Source organism: Mesoplodon densirostris, chromosome 8 (genome assembly GCF_025265405.1).
Source record: "Mesoplodon densirostris isolate mMesDen1 chromosome 8, mMesDen1 primary haplotype, whole genome shotgun sequence".
NCBI lineage: Eukaryota > Metazoa > Chordata > Mammalia > Artiodactyla > Ziphiidae > Mesoplodon > Mesoplodon densirostris.
In genome coordinates, this window is record NC_082668.1 from 64,405,648 (window position 1) to 64,424,558 (window position 18,911).

Sequence of the window (18,911 nt, forward strand, 5' to 3'; positions counted from 1 at the left end):
CCCTTTTGTTTTCAGGTCTAGATGTTGATGGAATATATCGAGTTAGTGGCAATCTAGCAACAATACAGAAGTTAAGATTTATTGTCAACCAAGGTAAGTGATTTCTTCACTTCAGACCTTTTTACAAGTAGTTTCATCTCCAACAATATTTCACACTCTCTGCGTATGTATTATGAATATATACTGATAAAGGCTTTGAAGGGAGAAAGAGAAATTTGAAGAAATTAAACAATTATTACCAGAGAAGTAAAAGATAGCCAGTTTACTTGGAGGTAAATAGAATAAAGAGAGGGACTAACTATTATGTTGTGTTAAATAAATAACAAGTGAAATATGACAAACTAAAAATGAAGAAGAGAATAATAAAAGGAAAAAATAAACTAGCTTTGAAAAGTGTTACTGGTATATAATACACACTTAATATACGTTGATAAGTGAATAAATAAATGAATGGTGGAAAATGTAAGAGTCAAGATCACAGATGTTAGAAAAATATATAATAGGTAAGTAAAAGAATTAAAAATTAGGAAATGCAAATATCATCAAAGGATTACAAACTAAAACAACTATGAAATACTACTATTAAGCCTATTAAAATGGCTAAAATTTAAAACACTGACAACACCAAATGCTGACAAGGATGTGGAACAACAGGAACTCTCATTCATGCTGGTAGAAATGGAAAGTAGTACAGCTAGTTCGGAAAATAGCTTAGCAGTTTCTTATGAAAATAAGTATATTCTTACCTTATTACCCAGCAGTTGTGCTCCTTGGTATGTACACAAATGAGTTCAAAACTTATGTCCACACAAAAAACTGCACACAATATTTCCAGCAGCTTTATTCGTAATTGGTAAAATTTGAAAGCAACCAAGATATCCTTCAATAGGTGACTGGACAAACAAACCATAAAATATCTATAAAATGGAATATTATTCAATGATAAAATGAAATGAGCTGTCAAGTGATGAAAAGGCTTCAAGGAAACTTAAATGCATATTGCTATGTGAAAGAAGCCAGTCTGAAAATGCTATATACTCTATTGTCTCAACTATATGACATTTTGGAAAAGGCAAAACTATGGAGATAGTAGAAAGATCAGTGATAGCAAAGGATTTGAGGGGAGAGCGGAAAGAATAAGCACAGGGGATTTTTAGGGCCATGAAACTATTCTGTTTGATATTGTAATAGTGGATACATGTCATTATATATGTCATTATACATTTGTCAAAATCTATATAATATACGACACTAAGAGTGAACCTTAATGTGAACTATGGACTTTAGTTAATAAAAACTTATAAATATTGGCTCATCAATTGTAAAAAATGGGGCTTCCCTGGTGGCGCAGTTGTTGAGAGTCCGCCTGCCGATGCAGGGGATGCGCGTTCGTGCCCCGGTCTGGGAGGATCCCACATGCCACGGAGCGGCTGGGCCCCTGAGCCATGGCCACTGAGCCTGCACGTCCGGAGCCTTTGCTCCACAACGGGAGAGGCCACAACAGTGAGAGGCCCGCGTACCGCAAAAACAAACAAAAAAACAATTGTAACAAATGTACTACACTAATGCAAGATGTTACTAATAGGGGAAATTTGGGGGGAGTGGTCAGGCATAAGAGGGAGTATATCGGAACTCTGTATTTTCTATTTTTCTGTAAACCTAAAACTTCTCTAAAAAAGACAGTGAATTTTAAAAATAAAAATTAGGAAATGTTGAAAAAAAAGACTAAAACATCTTGAGATGGTGTTATAGACAGCTCACAGGTTTAGAATTAGACACATGGAGTAAAACCCAGACACTCTCTCCTTGTGTCCTTGACATCTTATTTAACTCCCTTATGCTCTGTTTCTTATCAGTAAAAACAGGATGGAAGTGCCTTAGAAATATTTTTGAGAATGAAATGAGATAGTGTGTGGTATTCCCTTAGTAATGTAACAGACTCATGGTAGTTGTTCAGTACATCTAAGTTTCCCTTTCACTTAAAAAGTCAATGATAAAAAAAAAAAAGTCAATGATGTCTCATTACCTTCAGGAGAATTTACACAAAGTCTTCATAATCTGGCTTCCCAGCTACTTCTAGCTGACTGCAGGTCCTCTGAATTTTCTTCACGATACATTCCTAACTGTACTTCCTTATTTACATACTGTTGTATTTCTTAATGCCTTTGCATAGTCTCTTCCATCTACTTTCAATATTCTCCTGTATTTTCCTTCCCATCCCACATACAAAAGCTTCCTGCCTGGTTAGATTTCTCCTTATTCTTAAAGGCCCAGATTATAAATAATTTTCTCCAGGGAGCCTGCAACATCCCTCAGTCAAATTCCTTCTCTGTGTGCCCATTATGCTGGGTAGTTAAATTTGCATTCGTACAGGCACATCTAACTTCTAAAATTCCATCTATTATAAGACCTAGAGATTTAATGCCATCTTTTAAAGAGAATTTTATCAAATGTATTTAGTGATTATATTTCACGAACATTAAAATTTGCAAGTCTTGGAATAAAAAAGAAGATATTGGTTGAAATATGTGTCTCCTACATAAATCTCTATACACCTAAAAAGGTAAGATTTAAATTAGCCTTATATCTTCCCTCACTAACCACCAGTAGCTCTGGAGCCTCCATACAGGGAGCTCTTAATATCTGTTGTATAGTGTGTGTGTGTGTGTTGCAAATAGTAGAAGTGTTAATACAGAGAATCATTAACCTCTCCAGCAGTTCAAATTGGGTTGAACCATACTTTTAAGTGTTAACTTCAGTGCTTTTGGCTAGTGGCCACACGATTCTTATTTCTGAACATCTCTATAACCTAGAATCTGTTTGCTCACTAATGTACACCATTGTCTTTCAGAATTACTGTCCTTCCTGGGCAAAAAACAGAACTGAACATTACCTTATGTATTCATATTGTCCATTGGCCTGAACCAAAGTACCCCACTGTGGATAAAAATTGGATAAAATACCCCAGCTTTTTATAACCATTCCTGTTTATAACCAGCTAAAATCATTCTTGTAATATATTTCATACTGAAACCATATCCTGATTGGGATTCTAGACAGGTGGGCAACACATTTCTTCTACAAACAAGAAATCTCAAAACAGAAGCCATGTTAGAAACAAACACTAGTTGCATTTCCTGCTTTAAAAAAAAATTATGCTCAGCAGTCTGAAAAGGCAAAAAAAAAAAAAAATCTGCAGTGAGAATATGAAATCTGTCCATCTCATCTTTTGCAATCCAAACTTCAGCATCCTCTGGGGCTGTGTAACTGCTCATGTTTCCATGAGAGTTGACAATGTAAAGCTGGACAGAGGCCTGAGTTGGTATCTGGTAGCACAGAATTGTCAGTAAACTGTCTCCCTGGTTTATACCACTGTCAGAATGCAACACACTCAACACAAATTATGCTGTATTAGAACCTTTGATACTAGTATTTTGTCCAAGCTGTGTTGTGGAGTTGTTTTGAATTAGATGATAAAAGATATGCCTATACCATCCTCTCTCAAATTTTGCTAATCAGATTATCCTGTGAATGAAATTTTCAGGAGTGGACCTGTAGCATTTGTTCTAACACCATACCTTCCCCTCCATCTGCATGCTGGTTGCTGACAGCAGAGCTGATATGAGAGAGAATCAGTGCTGGATACAAAGAGACTGAGTGTGTACATTGTGGTCTCTCCTCTGTGTGTGTATGTGTGTGTGTGTGAGTGTGTGCAATGAAGTGGCAGTGCAGTGATAATTCCTTGAAAAGCATAAAGCAATATGTGAATGCAATGCATTCTTTTTTTGTATTCAGAGATGGAACATACCTGGTTTTGGCATACCCTCTTTGTATCAACACCTTTTATCTCCTCCATATTCACGTTCCACAATGTTTCCTTTTTAGAAGGTTCTAAACGTACAGTTTTTAAAATGAACAAGCCCTACCCACCATTGGACTATACAAATGAAAACTGATTTTGGGGATTTTCAAGAACAGTTTAATTGCAATTTATGTATTTCACTAACTTTCTTGAATGCTATAATCATCAGCAATTCTAAATACACCAGTTGGATGATTCAATTTGTTTTGGTTTTCTGTTTGACTCACTAAATCAGTAGGAATTGGATACCCTTATTATACTTCCAGATCAGATGGCATGCAAATTAAATTCAAAGTGATCACTTTTGAAAAGTATTTCCTAATTATAACTAGTAATGAAGATAATAATAATTATTATTGTAAAAGTAGCTAACATATTTTCATAATTTATTATGTGCCAGGCACTGTACCAAGCGCTTTACTTATATCATTTAAATTAATCCTTTCTGCTATCCCATAGAATGTGTTCTATTACTGCTCCCATTTTAAAGTTGAGGAAACTGAGGCTCAGAAATGTTAAATAATGTCCTAAGGTCATAAAGGAATAAGTGAAAGAGCTAGGACTAGATCCCAGTCTCTCTGTCTCAGAGTGTATGCTAAAAACCACTGCCTGATTTGACATTTCCCATTCATTGATTGTTGATTACCTCCTAACAAAAGTGGAGCTCAGTCTTTTCATGTTGTACCCAGTTGTTAGTGACTTTCTTTCTGTTTTCTGTAAGTGACAAGTACTGTCATAGGAGTTTGGCTAAAACTTTTCAAGAAAGAGAAATGCCTGGGAAAACACCAAATGCCATAGTTAGGAAGAAGCCAGGCACTACCATTCTCTGTAGGGCTTCATGTATCTATGCTTGGACCAAGAAACTACTTTAACACAATATTCTGTTGCAACCTACAGGAAAGGCATTGAAGACTCTAGATTTACTGGGCTGTTGATGCATTACTGAGCAGTGCTCTGCTTTGTTTGTTGTATTTGGTGACAGCTTTCAGTAACATTTTGCTGATGCTGCTCTTCCATTCTATGAGGACGTCCCCAAAGAAAACTAGTCCGTGACCTTAGATGTCAACTTGTCATCAGCCTCTGAGACTGCGTCGATTCTTTGGGATGATCTGTGACGTGATGGTTTTCTTGTGTGGGGTACTTTTACAAAGGACAGACTTTAGCACTGAGGATGCTACATAACTGTCTTGAGAACTTTTTGACAGTGGGTCTTAGAAGTCCCACCAGTCTGAATTCCCCCTCCTTCTGACATCAAAATTCTGGTTTGAGCTGCCCATCTAGCTTATTGTTCAAACTCCAAATTCAGTTCAGACTCTCTTTGGTATTACTTAGATGTTCTCTTTCACCCTTTAAAAAAGGGACAAGGAAGACTGGCATCCTTTTTGGAAGATATTAACTATGAAGCTTCCCAAGCCCATAAGCCAATGGGAGGACTCTGAGGCAGTAAAGGAAGAACTGACTGGGAATTTTCCAAACTAGTGTTTCTTAGTACACAATAACAAATATTCCCTCTAAGCATTTCTCTGAACTGGAGGAAGTTACTTCTTACCAGGATTTTAGACATGCTTTCCATATATAGAAAAATAATTTAAAGGAACATTCTTAGGGACACCCTCCTTCACTTTTTCACACCCGGAGGAACAAAATATATAAATGCCATAAATCTACACGGCCAAGAATCTTAATTGGGTATGTGGGTGTGTGTACGTGTGTGTTCATACGATTGTGTGTGTGTTATTTTAAAATGGAAGAGGATTTTTTCCCATTAATTTACAGTCTTGTACTTTGCATACCTTTATTCATCCAGATCTTATTGACATAATGATCCAAATTAAATATTGGCTTAAAGAGATGAACTTGCTTATTTTGAACATACTAAGAATAAGCTTCATTGAAAATAAACCATTAGAGAAACAATTTTGTGTTGCCAACTATATCTAAACTACTTTTTTTATAGATTTGTACCACAAAGCAAAGAAAGCAAAGCATTAACTTCAGTAGCTATCCCAGTGCTTTTCATATTATTTACAGCATCAAAAATTGAATAAATGAAGAGGAAAGCGAGAAAGAATGTGAACAATTGGCAGTTTCACCATGAAATAAGCAATTGTATGAAACAGAAAAAGATCTGGAAAAGGATTTCAAAACTTCTAGTTCTGTGCTCATAAAATAGACCTTGCATCAAGTCCATTCATTTTTCTATTAAGTGAGTTTATATTGCCCTCTTATTATTTTTAAAATGAGGTATTTCCTTAAGCTTACTTCCCTCTCACTGCCAACCACAGCAACAACAAAACAAACTGTGTTATTTGCTTTATCCGATTCCACAGGGCAGTTTTTGGAAAGTTGAATCATTGATATTGCACCTTTCTGGCTTCCATGTGACAAGATTATCGTTTAACAATGATTTATTTTTCCCATTAAAGCTGAAAAGATCACTTGATCATAAAAGGGCCAGACTCTAACATCGTTCAGGGCTTTGGAAACTTTCTTAAACCTCATTTTTTTAGCCGCGTTGAGTCAGAGAGCTCAAAGACTTGTATTGCTTTCTAGCTGCTTAAGAAAATGTATTTGTCATTAGTAAATAATGGTAAACACAGAGGTCAAAACAATAAGCTCTTCATGTACATATATATTTATATAGTTTTTAGTTTCATGTAATATTCAAATAACAACTTTCTGAATATAGTCTCTAAAGTAAACAAATTCTAGCTACTTATGTTAAAGCAAATTATACCATCCATTTATTGTGGACTATATTTTATAATTCATTACATCCCAAGCAATAAGGAACTGACTTAACTGTGTGGTGAAACAATCAAAGACAGAGACCATCTAGTGGGGAAAGAGCACTGGATAAGCATCGATGAAACTGCCTCCTTATCTTGATTCTGAGCTATTCGTTAGTCTAATGGAAACTATTTTAACCCCTTTGAATCACAGACTCTTCATTTCCAAAATGGGAATAATAATGAAAATGTTAGGACTTTAAGAACTCTGAATCAGCCAAGTGATCATCAGTATTAACTTTAATTAAGTGACAAGTGGTTACATGGAATCAGATCAGTATTACTTAGTTGTGTTAATAATAGCATGATACTAAATATTAATAATCAAATATGGCTTTTAGCTTGCACATGATTGAGTTTTCTCTGATGATAATAAGATTATTTTTCTTTGGAGACTCCCTGCTATCCAGTGATTTGTCTCATTCCTAGACAAATTCATAGGAAGTCTGGGTTAGCTTTATCTTATCCATAGGCTTTTGGGAGATTCCAGATTCCAAAAGACTAGCCTCATGTTCATTGGAGAGGAGGAGAAAAGTCTACTGAAATTTTAGGGCCTGGTTTAGTTTTGGCTTTTCCATTGGGTCAAGAAATTGAGTCCAGAAACTAAATCTGTCAGAGTTGTGCCACTGCCAATTTTCAAGGAAAACCCTAAGGATATTTATAAAAATCCATCATCATCATAAATCATTATCATCACCATAAGAATTAATGTGTAGTCATTACAAATTAGTGGAAAAACACACCAATCTTACTTCTGCTCTAACGAAGCTTGAAAGTACTGGTTCCCAACCCTGACTATATTTCAAATTTTTCTTGGTTATCTACTGCTGCCTAATAATATTACCACCAACTTAGCTGCTTAAGCAACACACATTTATTATCTCCCAGTTTTTGTGGGTCAGAAGTCTGGGCATACATAAAAAGAAACGAAATTGAGTTATTTGTAGTGAGGTGGATGGACCTAGAGTCTGTCATATGGAGTGAAGTAAGTCAGAAAGAGAAAGACAAATACCATATGCTAACACATATATATGGAATCTAAGGAAAAAAAATGTCATGAAGAACCTAGGGGTAAGACGGGAATAAAGACACAGACCTACTAGAGCATGGACTTGAGGATATGGGGAGGGGGGAAGGGTAAGCTGTGACAAAGTGAGAGAGTGGCATGGACATATATACACTACCAAACGTAAAATAGATAGCTAGTGGGAAGCAGCCGCATAGCACAGGGAGATCAGCTCGGTGCTTTGTGACCACCTAGAGGGTGGGATAGGGAAGGTAGGAGGGAGGGAGACACAAGAGGGAGGGGATATGGGAACATATGTATATGTATAACGGATTCACTTTGTTATAAAGCAGAAACACACCATTGTAAAGCAATTATACTCCAATAAAGATGTAAAAAAAAAAAAAAAAAAAAAGTCTGGGCATGGATTAGCTGAATTCTCCATAAGGCTACAATCAAGGTGTCAGCCAGGGGTGGGTCCTCTCTGGAGGCTCAACTGGGGACTGGTCTGCTTCCAAGCTCCCATGATTGTTGGCAGGATTTAATTCCTTGTAAGTTGTTGGACTTAAGGTCTCAACATTACTGGCTGTTGGCCAAAGGCCTTGTGGACATTTCCATAGGCCATTTCACAGCATGGCAGCTTTCTTCATCAAGGCAGACAAGGATATAGACCAGTGGCTAAAGCAAAGTTATAATCTTTTGTAAGATATCATGAAGGTTATAACTCAGCACCTTTGGGGCATGCTGATGGTTAGAAGCAAGTCACAGTTTGTATCCATGCCCTAGAGGAGGGGATTACAGAAGGCATGAATACAAGGAAGAGGAGAGAATCAGGGATCACTTTAAAGTCTGTCTGCCATGAGAATCAAGTAGTGGAACTTTTTAAAAATAAAGATTTTTGGAGCTCAGTCATAAAAACTCTGATGTAAAAACCTGAGGTTAGAGCTATAAGTATGCATTTTAAAAGAAAAACTTTACAGGTGACTCAAGTGCGTAGCCAGGTTTGGGAACTCCTGCACAGTATCCAGCTAGTTTTATTCTGGCTATTTAGAGGAGACATGACCTACAAGCCATAAGATATGTGAAGATTATGTTTGATGAAAACAGGAATAGATTATGAACACTTTTTTGTTAACCAATTTTCTAGTGATGAGAAGTTTTCTTTTTGACTATTCATTGATATAATAATGTTAACTAAGTCTTATGAACTCTGAGTCATGATTTGGAACATAACTAAGAAATGAATGTCATGAATGTAACACATATATTATTCATATGATTAAAATTGCTGACATTTTTCACAGCTGCAATCCTTTTCCAATATTATAGATTTTGGAATAAATGAAAAAGAAAGTTGTTTTACCTAAGGATTTGCTAACAAAGCTAAAGAGTAAATAATATTTTTAAATGTAACAGAATAATACTGATGCTGATGATAGCTAGCATTTAATTGAGAATCTGCTACGTGGCAGGTATGCAAAGTTAGAGTTATCTCAAACCCTCATAAAAGTTTGCAAGGTAGATAAACTTTATTATCCACATTATTTACACATGAAAATCATGGTTCGGAAAGTTTAAGTAACTTTTCTAAGGTTACAAAGTTATTATGTTTTGAAGCCAGACGGTGAACCCATTTTAAACTTACTCCAAAGAATATATTGCTCGTTGCTGGATTCAATTTACTATAGGGGAGGGGGCAGCTCTCTCATTTTCTTCTTTTTAACATCAAAGAACCAAAAACCACTTCTTCTCATTATAATACTATACATTCTTGATGTCCAGTCTGTGGGACTCTTTTATAAAAGGAAACTTCATTTTAAAATGTCCTTTCAATAAATAACCCCTAACTGCCTGTGACTTCATGAAGCGTAGTAAGTTTGATTCCTTTTTGTATCCCCAATACAACAAAGTGCCCACTACTGTTTATGGGTTAAAGATTTGTTGCAACAAAATAAGAGAATGATGAACTTCTTAAACAAATCAACTCTCTATCAAATGGTCTCATTGGTACATTGTGTTAGGTTCTACTTCTTGGATGTCTCAGTAAAGAAAACTCAAGCTGTATCTCACATTTATTTTCTCCCAGACTCCTATAAATTAACACAATTTTAGACTGTGTAAAAAAATCATGGGACAGAAATAAAGAGTGAAAAATCCTGTATTCCCATTCTCTGCCTCAGTAAGACAGAGCTTGAGGAGAGATGGTTTACCTTGTGTCATTGGCAATTGGGCAAGTCAGGCACGACATAGGAAGTAGTGGTGTAACTTCGCTTGCCATCTTGGCTCTCCAGAATGTTGGAAATGACTAAGTAGAGAGAAAATAGGAATTGAATAAATAGCAATGAAATTAATTATATTGCTCTTGTTAAGTCCATGCCTTGAATTTTGAAAGTATGCTTTGGTGTTTGTTTTCACCCAGGAGGTCCCTGTTGCCAGTAATTATGGCTTCAGTGACTCATATATATTTATATGGCACCTCTTTTTCAAGGTGCTCCATGTAATTTAGAAGGAGTTCCTAAAAGTGTGCTATAGGAAAAAAGGTATTCTTATTATTTCAAAGCTGCTTCTAGAAAGAAAAAGGAACAGGTGTAGGGGCAGGAAGGAATTTTGGGGGGTCTCCATAAACTCCCTGAAGAGAAGCATCCAAAATTTACAAAGGTAAGGCCTGAAGCAATGATCAGATGAAAATCTGAATGACTTAGAGTCATGCAGAACTCAAAACCCGTCCTCTCTATGCCCTCACATTCATGGCCCACCAGGGACGGAGTGACAGATATCCCTGTCAGCTTTCCTTTTCTCTGAGGGTCCTGGCACATCAGGATTGATACAGAACTGAGAGGTGAGCTCCATAAAATAAGATTTTGGCTTTTATATCATTCATTCATTGACAGACACTTAAAAAGTTCTTACTATGTGCCAGGCAACATGCAGGATGCTGGAAATAGCAGTGAATACAACAGGTGACATTCTCATTGACACAGAGCCTGTATTTCCATGGATATTCCAATCCAGTAGCCAAGAAGATTGGTGGTCTATTCAATGTAAATTAGTAGGAAAATTCTAGGATCTGCAGGCCCCACAGATTCTTTTTCCTGCCTACCTCTCTGATCTCACCACGTACCTCTCTCTCATCTCATTATTTTCCAACCATCCTGGCTTCCTTCCTTCCTTCCTTCCTTCCTTCCTTCCTCAGACACATCAAGCTCATTTCCTTCCCAGGGCTTTGGCTTTTGCTCCTGTGTACCTGAAATGTGCTTCCTCCAGACACCTACAGGACTCACTCTTCTCAACATTTGAATCATCTTCTCAGCAAGGCCTTCCATGACTAACACCTCTGAAACATGCCTCCACCATGCCCACCCAGTCACTCTCCACCCCAATATTTGTTTTGTTTTCTTCAGAACACATACTATCTGAAACTGCCTTGCTTCTTTATTTGTTGCTTCAGTGGCTGCCTTTCTCCTCTACACTGTAGCCTCTATACAAGCAAGCTCTTGCCTATTTTGGTCTCTTAAGTATCCCCAGTTCTTACTGTACCTGGCACATAATAGCCTTCAAATAAGTATTTGTTGAATATTGAATGAATTCCATAGGGAAATTAATGAATAATGTGGACCACAAGCGATGGTTAGACCCTAATCAAAGGTAACTTTAGCTTTTAGGGCCAGAAAAAAATATAGCCTCAAGAAAAAAAATCTTCAGAATTTGAGAGTCTATGTCCAATCGGTCCAATAAATCACAAACTTCTCCCCACCTCCCATCTCCACCTGTGGTCATAATCTTACTGTCCAACATGGACCACATAAGAAAGACTTGGCAAAAAAAAAGAAGAAAAAAAAAAAAGAGACACCTGTCAAGATGGAAGACCATAGCCAGCTCTTACATCCTGGCCTAATAGGCCAAGAAAGGCTGCCTAAACAATGAGTAACTCCCAATCCAGGTGGTAAGACCACACTCAGGACTGTCATCTGCTTATGTAAATTTCCACAGTGTGATTCCTCTCAGTAATATTGCTTATCCACAAGGCTCTGCCAACCCCACGTCAGTCTGCCAAAAGCCACCTCTCAAATTGCAAGGGACTTTCCTGGTCTTACCATGCCCCCCGCCACAAAAGTATTATAAAATGAAAAGTATATGAGAAGAATCAGGAAAGGAGGAAAATTAGTTTAAGGAATAAAATAAGGCTTTAATTTGCCTAAGGACAACTTGAAATGGAAATTTATTCATTCAGAAATATCTGTTGAAAACCTATGAGTCAGAATCTCTTCTGGGTACTGAGGAGAGCCCAGGGGAATCAGGATCTGGTGGAGTGTACATTTTGGTGTCAAGAGACAGATAATAATCAAATACACAAGATGCTTACAGATCAAGTCAAGAGTCAAGATGTTGACATGATAGAAGATAACCAAGGAGATGAGGGAGATGGTCCTCATTTTGGACGATCTGGGAAGATCTCTTTGAGGAGGTACCATCTGAGTAGAAACTTGCCCTGATAGGAAGGAGAGAGGAACACAAAGATGTGGGGGGAGAGCAGAGCAGGCAGAGGAAAACTGGTCCCAGGGAATGAGGGCTTGGATGACATCAGGACACAGAAGTTAGAGAGGTGGGCAAAGCCAGCCCAGGGAGACCCTTGCATATCAAGATAAGAAGTTTTGCCTTTCATTCTAAGTTCAATGGAAAGTCACTGGGGTAGAGGGAGGTGGGAGATAATCAGAAAATGATCTGGCATTATTTATTTTTAAATCATTCTGGCTGCTATGAGTATTTATTTTTAAGTCATTCTGGCTGCTATGAGAAGAATAGATTGTAGAAGAGTAGAAACAGGGGAACATTTAGGAGGTTATTACAGTAGGTCAGTCAAGATATAATAATGGTGACTGGTTTACATGAGGTAAACTCCATATTCTACTGTACTTTGTCTCATTTGTCTCATTTTCTATGTGTCTTGTGAACAATTTCTTTTAGGCCATTAGGTGAAAAGAGAACACTGATGTCCAGGAGTTAGAAAACTTAGATCAGTTTCTGTATCACCTCTTATTAACTGTGTCCTCTTGCTCGAGTTACTTAACCTTCACAGGCCAATTTTCTTATCTTTAAAGCAAGACCTTCTGTTCACCTGAGATGAGTTAATCACATGAAATAATGAACCAGTTATACCGGAAAACGCTACACCATACCTCATTTTGTTGTGCTTCACTTTATTGCGCTTCATAGACACTGCCTTTTTCACAAATTGAAGGTTTGTGGCAACCCTGACCAAGTTTATCCATGCCATTCTTCCAACAGCATTTGCTCACCTTGTGTCTCTGTGTCACATTTTGGTAATTCTCACAATATTTCAAACTTTTTCATTATAATGACTGTTATGGTGGTCTGTGATCAGTTATCTTTGATGTTACTATTGTATGTTTTGGGGCACTGTGAACCACGCCCATGTAAGACAGTGAACTTAATCCATAAACGTTGTGTGTGTTCTGTCTGGTCCACCAACCAGCTATTCCCTTGTCTCTCTCCTTCTTCATAGGTTTCCCTATTCCCTAAGACACAACAAAACTGAAATCAGGCCAATCAATAACCCTACAATGGCCTTTAAGTGTTCAAGTAAACACTTAAATCAAAAGCTAGAAATGATTAAGCTTAGTGAGGAAGGCATGTCAAAAGATGTGATACGTAGAAAGCTAGGCCTCTTGCACCAGTTGGTCAAGTTATGAATCAAAGCAAAAAAAATTTTTTTTAAATTAGAAGTGCTACTCCCGTGAACACACAAATGATAAGAAAGTGAAACAGTCTTATTGCTAATACAGAGAAAGTTTTAGTGGTCTGGATAGAAGATCAAACCAGCCACAACATTCCTTTAAGCCAAAGCCTAATCCAGAGCAAGGCCCTAACTCTCTTCAATTCTGTGAAGGCTGAGAGAGATGAGGCAGCTTCAGAGGAAAAGTTTGAAGCTAGCAGAGGTTGGTTCAGGAGGTTTAAGGAAAGAAGCTGTCTCCATAACATCAAATTACAAAGTGAAGCAGCAAGTGCTGATGTAGAAGCTGCAGCAAGTTGTCCAGAAGATGTAGCTAAGAAAATTAATGAAGGTGGCTACACTAAACAACAAATTTTCAATGCAGATGAAACAGCCCTATATTGGAAGAAGGCACCATATAGGACTTTCTTTTTTTTTTTTTGCGGTACGCAGGCCTCTCACTGTTGTGGCCTCTCCCATCGCGGAGCACAGGCTCCGGACGCACAGGCTCAGCGGCCATGGCTCACGGGCCTAGCCGCTCCGCGGCATGTGGGATCTTCCCGGACCAGGGCACGAACCTGTGTCCCCTGCATCGGCAGGCGGACTCTCAACCACTGCGCCACCAGGGAAGCCCCATATAGGACTTTCATAGTTAGAGAAGTCAATGCTGGCTTCAAAGCTTCAAAGGACAGGCTGACTCTCTTATAAGAAGAGGCTAATGTTCTAGTGACTTTAAGTTGAAGCCAGTGCTCATTTACTATTCTGAAAATCCTAGGGCCCTTAAGAATTATGCTGACTGATTCACTTTGTTATAAAGCAGAAACTAATAAAAAAAAATGGAAAAAAAAAAAGAATTATGCTGAATCCACTCTGCCTGTGCTCTATAAATGGAACAACAAAGCCTGGGTGACAGCACATCTGTTGACAACATGGTTTACTGAATATTTTAAGCCCACTGTTGAGACCTACTGCTCAGAAAAAAAGATTTCTTTCAAAATATTACTGTTCATTCACAATGCACCTAGTCACCCAAGAGCTCTGATGGAGATGGACAATGAGATTAATGTTTTCATGCCAGCTAACAGCACCCATTCTGCAGCCCTTGGGGCAAGGAGTAATTTTGACTTTCAAGTCTTATTATTTCAGAAATATATTTCGTAAAGCTATATAGATAGTGACTCATCTGATGGATTTGGGCCAAGTAAATTGAAAACCTTCTGGAAAGGATTCACCATTCTAGATGCCACTAAGAACATTAGTGATTCATGGGAAGAAGCTGAAATATCAACATCAATAGAAGTTTGCAAGAAGTTGATTCCAACCTTCATGAATGAGTTGGAGGGACTCAAGACTTCAGTGGAGGAAGTGACTGCAGATGTGGTGGAGAGAGCAAGAGAACTAAAAGTGGAGCCTAAGTCTGTGAGACTGTTTCTATTTTGTAAATAAGTTAATTTGTAACATTTTTTTAGATTCCACATATAAGCGATATATGATATTTCTCTTTCTCTGTCTGACTGACTTTGCTCAGTATGACAGTCTCTAGGTCCATCCATGTTGCTGCAAATGGCATTATTTTCTTCTTTTTAATGGCTGAGTAATATTCCATTGCATATATGTACCACATCTTCTTTATCCATGCCTCTGTTGATGCAGACTTAGAGAACGAACTTATGGTTACCAGGGGGAAAGGGTGGCGGGGGCAGGGATAGTTAGGGAGTTCGGGATTGACATGTACACACTGCTGTATTTAAAGTATATGACCAACAAGGACCAACTGTAGAGGACAGAGAACTCTGCTCAATACTGTGTAATAACCTAAATGGGAAAATAATTTGAAAAGGAATAGATACATGTATATGTATAACTGAATTACTTTGTGGCACACCTCAAACTAACACAACATTGTTAATCAACTATATTCCAACATAAAATTAAAAGTTTAAAAAAATCATTTTATAGATTATAACATAGGAAAAAGTGTTTTTATTTTAAGACACATGATCATCTATGAAGAAAATCCCTGAGACTACATAAAATAGCTATTACAACAAATAAATTAATTTAGTAAAGTCCCAGGAAACAAAGCAGGATGGCTTGATTACTGCAGGAAATGAGAGAATTTTGTTGGAGTGTTGGAACTATTTTGTATGTTGATTGTACTGGAAGTTATATGATTGTATGAGTTTGTCAAAATGCAGATCTGTACAACAAAAAGAACAAACTTCAGTGTATGTAAACTGAATTAATAAGCAAAGCATTATTGGAAAACAAAAAAGAAGTGGAGCCTAAGATGTGACTGAATTGCTACAATCTCATGATAAAACTTGAATGGGTGAAGAGTTGCTTTTTATGAATGAGCAAAGAAATTGGTTTCTTGAGATGGAATTTACTCCTGGTGAACGTGCAGTGAAGATTGTTGAAATTGAAGAAGAAAATGATTTAGAATATTACATAAACTTAGCTGATAAAGCAGTGGGAGGGTTTGAGAAGATGGACTCCATTTTTTTTTTTTTTTTTTTTTTGCGGTACGCGGGCCTCTCACTGCTGTGGCCACTCCCGTTGTGGAGCACAGGCTCCGGACGCGCAGGCTCAGCGGCCATGGCCCACGGGCCCAGCCGCTCCGCGACATGTGGGATCTTCCCGGACCGGGGCACGAACCTGTGTCCCCTGCACCGGCAGGCGGACTCTCAACCACTGCGCCACCAGGGAAGTCCATGGACTCCAGTTTTGAAAGAAGTTCTACTGTGGGTAAAATGCTATCAAACAGCACTGCACGCTACAGAGAACCTGTTTGTAAAAGGAAAAGTATCAATGTGGCAAACTTCATTGTCATATTTTAAGAGATTGCCCCCAGCCACCCCAGCCTTGAGCAGCCACCACCCAGATCAGTCAGCACTCATCCACATCAAGGCAAGACCCTCCACCAACAGAAAAGATTATGACTCACTGAAAGCTCAGTTGATGGTTAGCATCTTTTAGCAATAAATTATTTGTGATCAAGGTATGTACATTGTTTTTGTAGACATAATGCTACTGCACACTTAATAAACTACAGTATAGTGTAAATATGACTTTTATATTCACTGGAAGGCCAAAAAAAGCTGTGTGACTCACTTTATTGTGGTATTCGCTTTACTGCTGTGGTCTGCAACAGAACCCACAATATCTTTGAGGTATGCCTGTAGAAATGAAAGTTATATCGAAATGTGTCCCTGACAACTATCCTGATGGAGACATCTATTTTAATAGGATATAGGATGGAGTATATGTTTTTTAAAAAGAAAGAATACTTGAGAAAGGGCTAATCTCATGTCCTCCTTGTGTTATTTAAATGTCACTCAAATTTTCCCTGGATCACCCCAATGCACAAAAATTGTTGCTCCTTTTAAATCCTATATTTGCAGTTTCAACTACTCGATTCACAAAAATCTCATGCTGTGTATGTTGTCATATATTATTAGCAAACATTATGTGCCTGTCTGAACTTTTTTTTTTTTTTTTTGCGGTACACGGGCCTCTCACTGTTGTGGCCTCTTCCATTGCGGAGCACAGGCTCCGGACGCGCAGGCTCAGCGGCCACGGCTCACGGGCCCAGCCGCTCCGTGGCATGTGGGATCTTCCCGGACCGGGGCACGAACCCATGTCCCCTGCATCGGCAGGCGGACTGTCAACCACTGCGCCACCAGGGAAGCCCTATGTGCCTATCTTATCTTCTCAACACACTGAACACTTCTTAAGAGCAGAGCTCATATCTTTTAAGTCCGTCGGTCCTACTTCACTTTGAAGAATATCTCGCACCTGATAGAATCTGTATACATTTTAATTAATATATTGATCAGATCCAGAGTTGGGACATGTCATTTAAAAAGAAAAAGCATTTTTCACATGCTAGAGATCACTCTCGACATGGACTATGTCATTGCATATTGCTGAACTCTGTTCAAGAAACAATGGCAAGAAAAGCATAAAATGTTTGAAAAGTCACTAGGTGCTGGTGACTTTTATTGTCTTCTTTTTTCTAAACTGTGTACTAACTTCCTACAATTAATACATGTTTCTTTTGAAATAACAAAAGAAATATATGTTTTGTTTTAAAGAATTGGGTAAATCCACTTTAGGAGAATGATGTTCACTCCTTAGAACATGCCAAGGTAATGTCAGTACTTGAGTTCTCTAAAGCATTTTTCAATGCTGTCTCACTAGATCTTTATAAAAGAGCTATTCACTTTATAGATGAATGAAAGTCCCTATGAGTTTAAATGAATTGCTAAAAGTTGCATTTGTTTCATTCAACTGATATTTGAGAAGGCACTATGTGTCTCCTGGTAATCTAGAGACGAACTGGATTTAAAGCCCAGCTATGGTCTTCTAATGCCTGGCCCCTATCTTGGAGACTCTAAGGCCAGCAGGGTGTCCGATAGTCTACTTAACATAATGTCCATGAGATTCTGAGAAGCTCATTGGAATAATTTTGTTTAAATAGCAGTTTTTCTTGCTGTTTCACTATCTCATCTCTTACAGTTCTCCAAATTGTCTTTTTGTGGTCTCCCCACTCCCTGCTACGTTTTTCCCCAGTGAGTGGCCTGTTCTCCTTTCTACTTAATTCATTCCTTTAATGTTCTGACAACCATAAGGGATTCACTGTCCTTTCTCTGCTCGAGATGTTGGAATTCAGTGTCCCATCAGCCACAGGGACTGGAGTATGTATGTATATTATTGTTTGTTTGGTCCCAATGGAAGGAACAGCAGATCTATCTTTCTGAGCAAGAGGCACACAATCATTGGTTTTGCTGACTGGTAAACTCACCTCCTTAAGACAAATCTCATGATTCCTATGAATCTCAACAGGATTTAGCTTCTTCTTCCACTATGTTCCCTTAGCATTTTGTACCTGTGGTTTAGCACTGGTTTTAGTCTATCTGGTATCGTATCTTTCTCCCTTTCCCAACTGTTAGATGCTGGGAAGTGAAATGTGCTTCACACTTACTTCTGGATTTCCCATTATGCCCATCATGTGCCAAGCACATTATAGGCCCTCAGTAAAGTTGTACCTGCCAGAACCTATAATTTCTGCTTGCCAAATACTCAGCCAAGAGAAGTGTATGCCTTGGCATCAGCATTACACTTCTACCCTCAGAGAGTTATCTGACTTGAAACTGGGGTCAATCATCAGTCAAAGCATAGAGGGACGAAGTGTAGCTGCAGAGCCTTCAAGTCATTCTACCTTCACCTCTGACACCTCCAAAGCCTACTTTCTCCACACTCATACTCACAGCACCCAACCATCTTCTCTATTCCATCTCTCCCTCTCCCTTTTCCCTTACCCTCTGCTGAAGTTTATCAGCCCCATTCCCAAGAGTCTGTTCAGACCTTCCAAGGTGACAATCTGTTAATCTGAATACACTAGCTCAGGCTCTGTACTACATAATAGCGTAATATAGGGGCCTCCTATAACCAGGCCAATAGTGAGGATATCAGGTTTCTACGTAAGGTATTTTCAAAACATAACGTTGACTCACCTCA

General features: G+C 38.2%; 1 protein-coding gene across 1 annotated transcript in view; it reads left to right on the forward strand.

The window, feature by feature from the left end:
• The window catches only part of ARHGAP15 (Rho GTPase activating protein 15), a 591,169-nt gene that overhangs the window by 392,559 nt on the left and 179,699 nt on the right, over positions 1-18,911 (forward strand). The window contains exon 10 of the mRNA XM_060106959.1: positions 16-93. Within this exon, the coding sequence (XP_059962942.1) occupies positions 16-93 (78 nt within the window). The remainder of the gene's footprint in view (positions 1-15; positions 94-18,911) is intronic.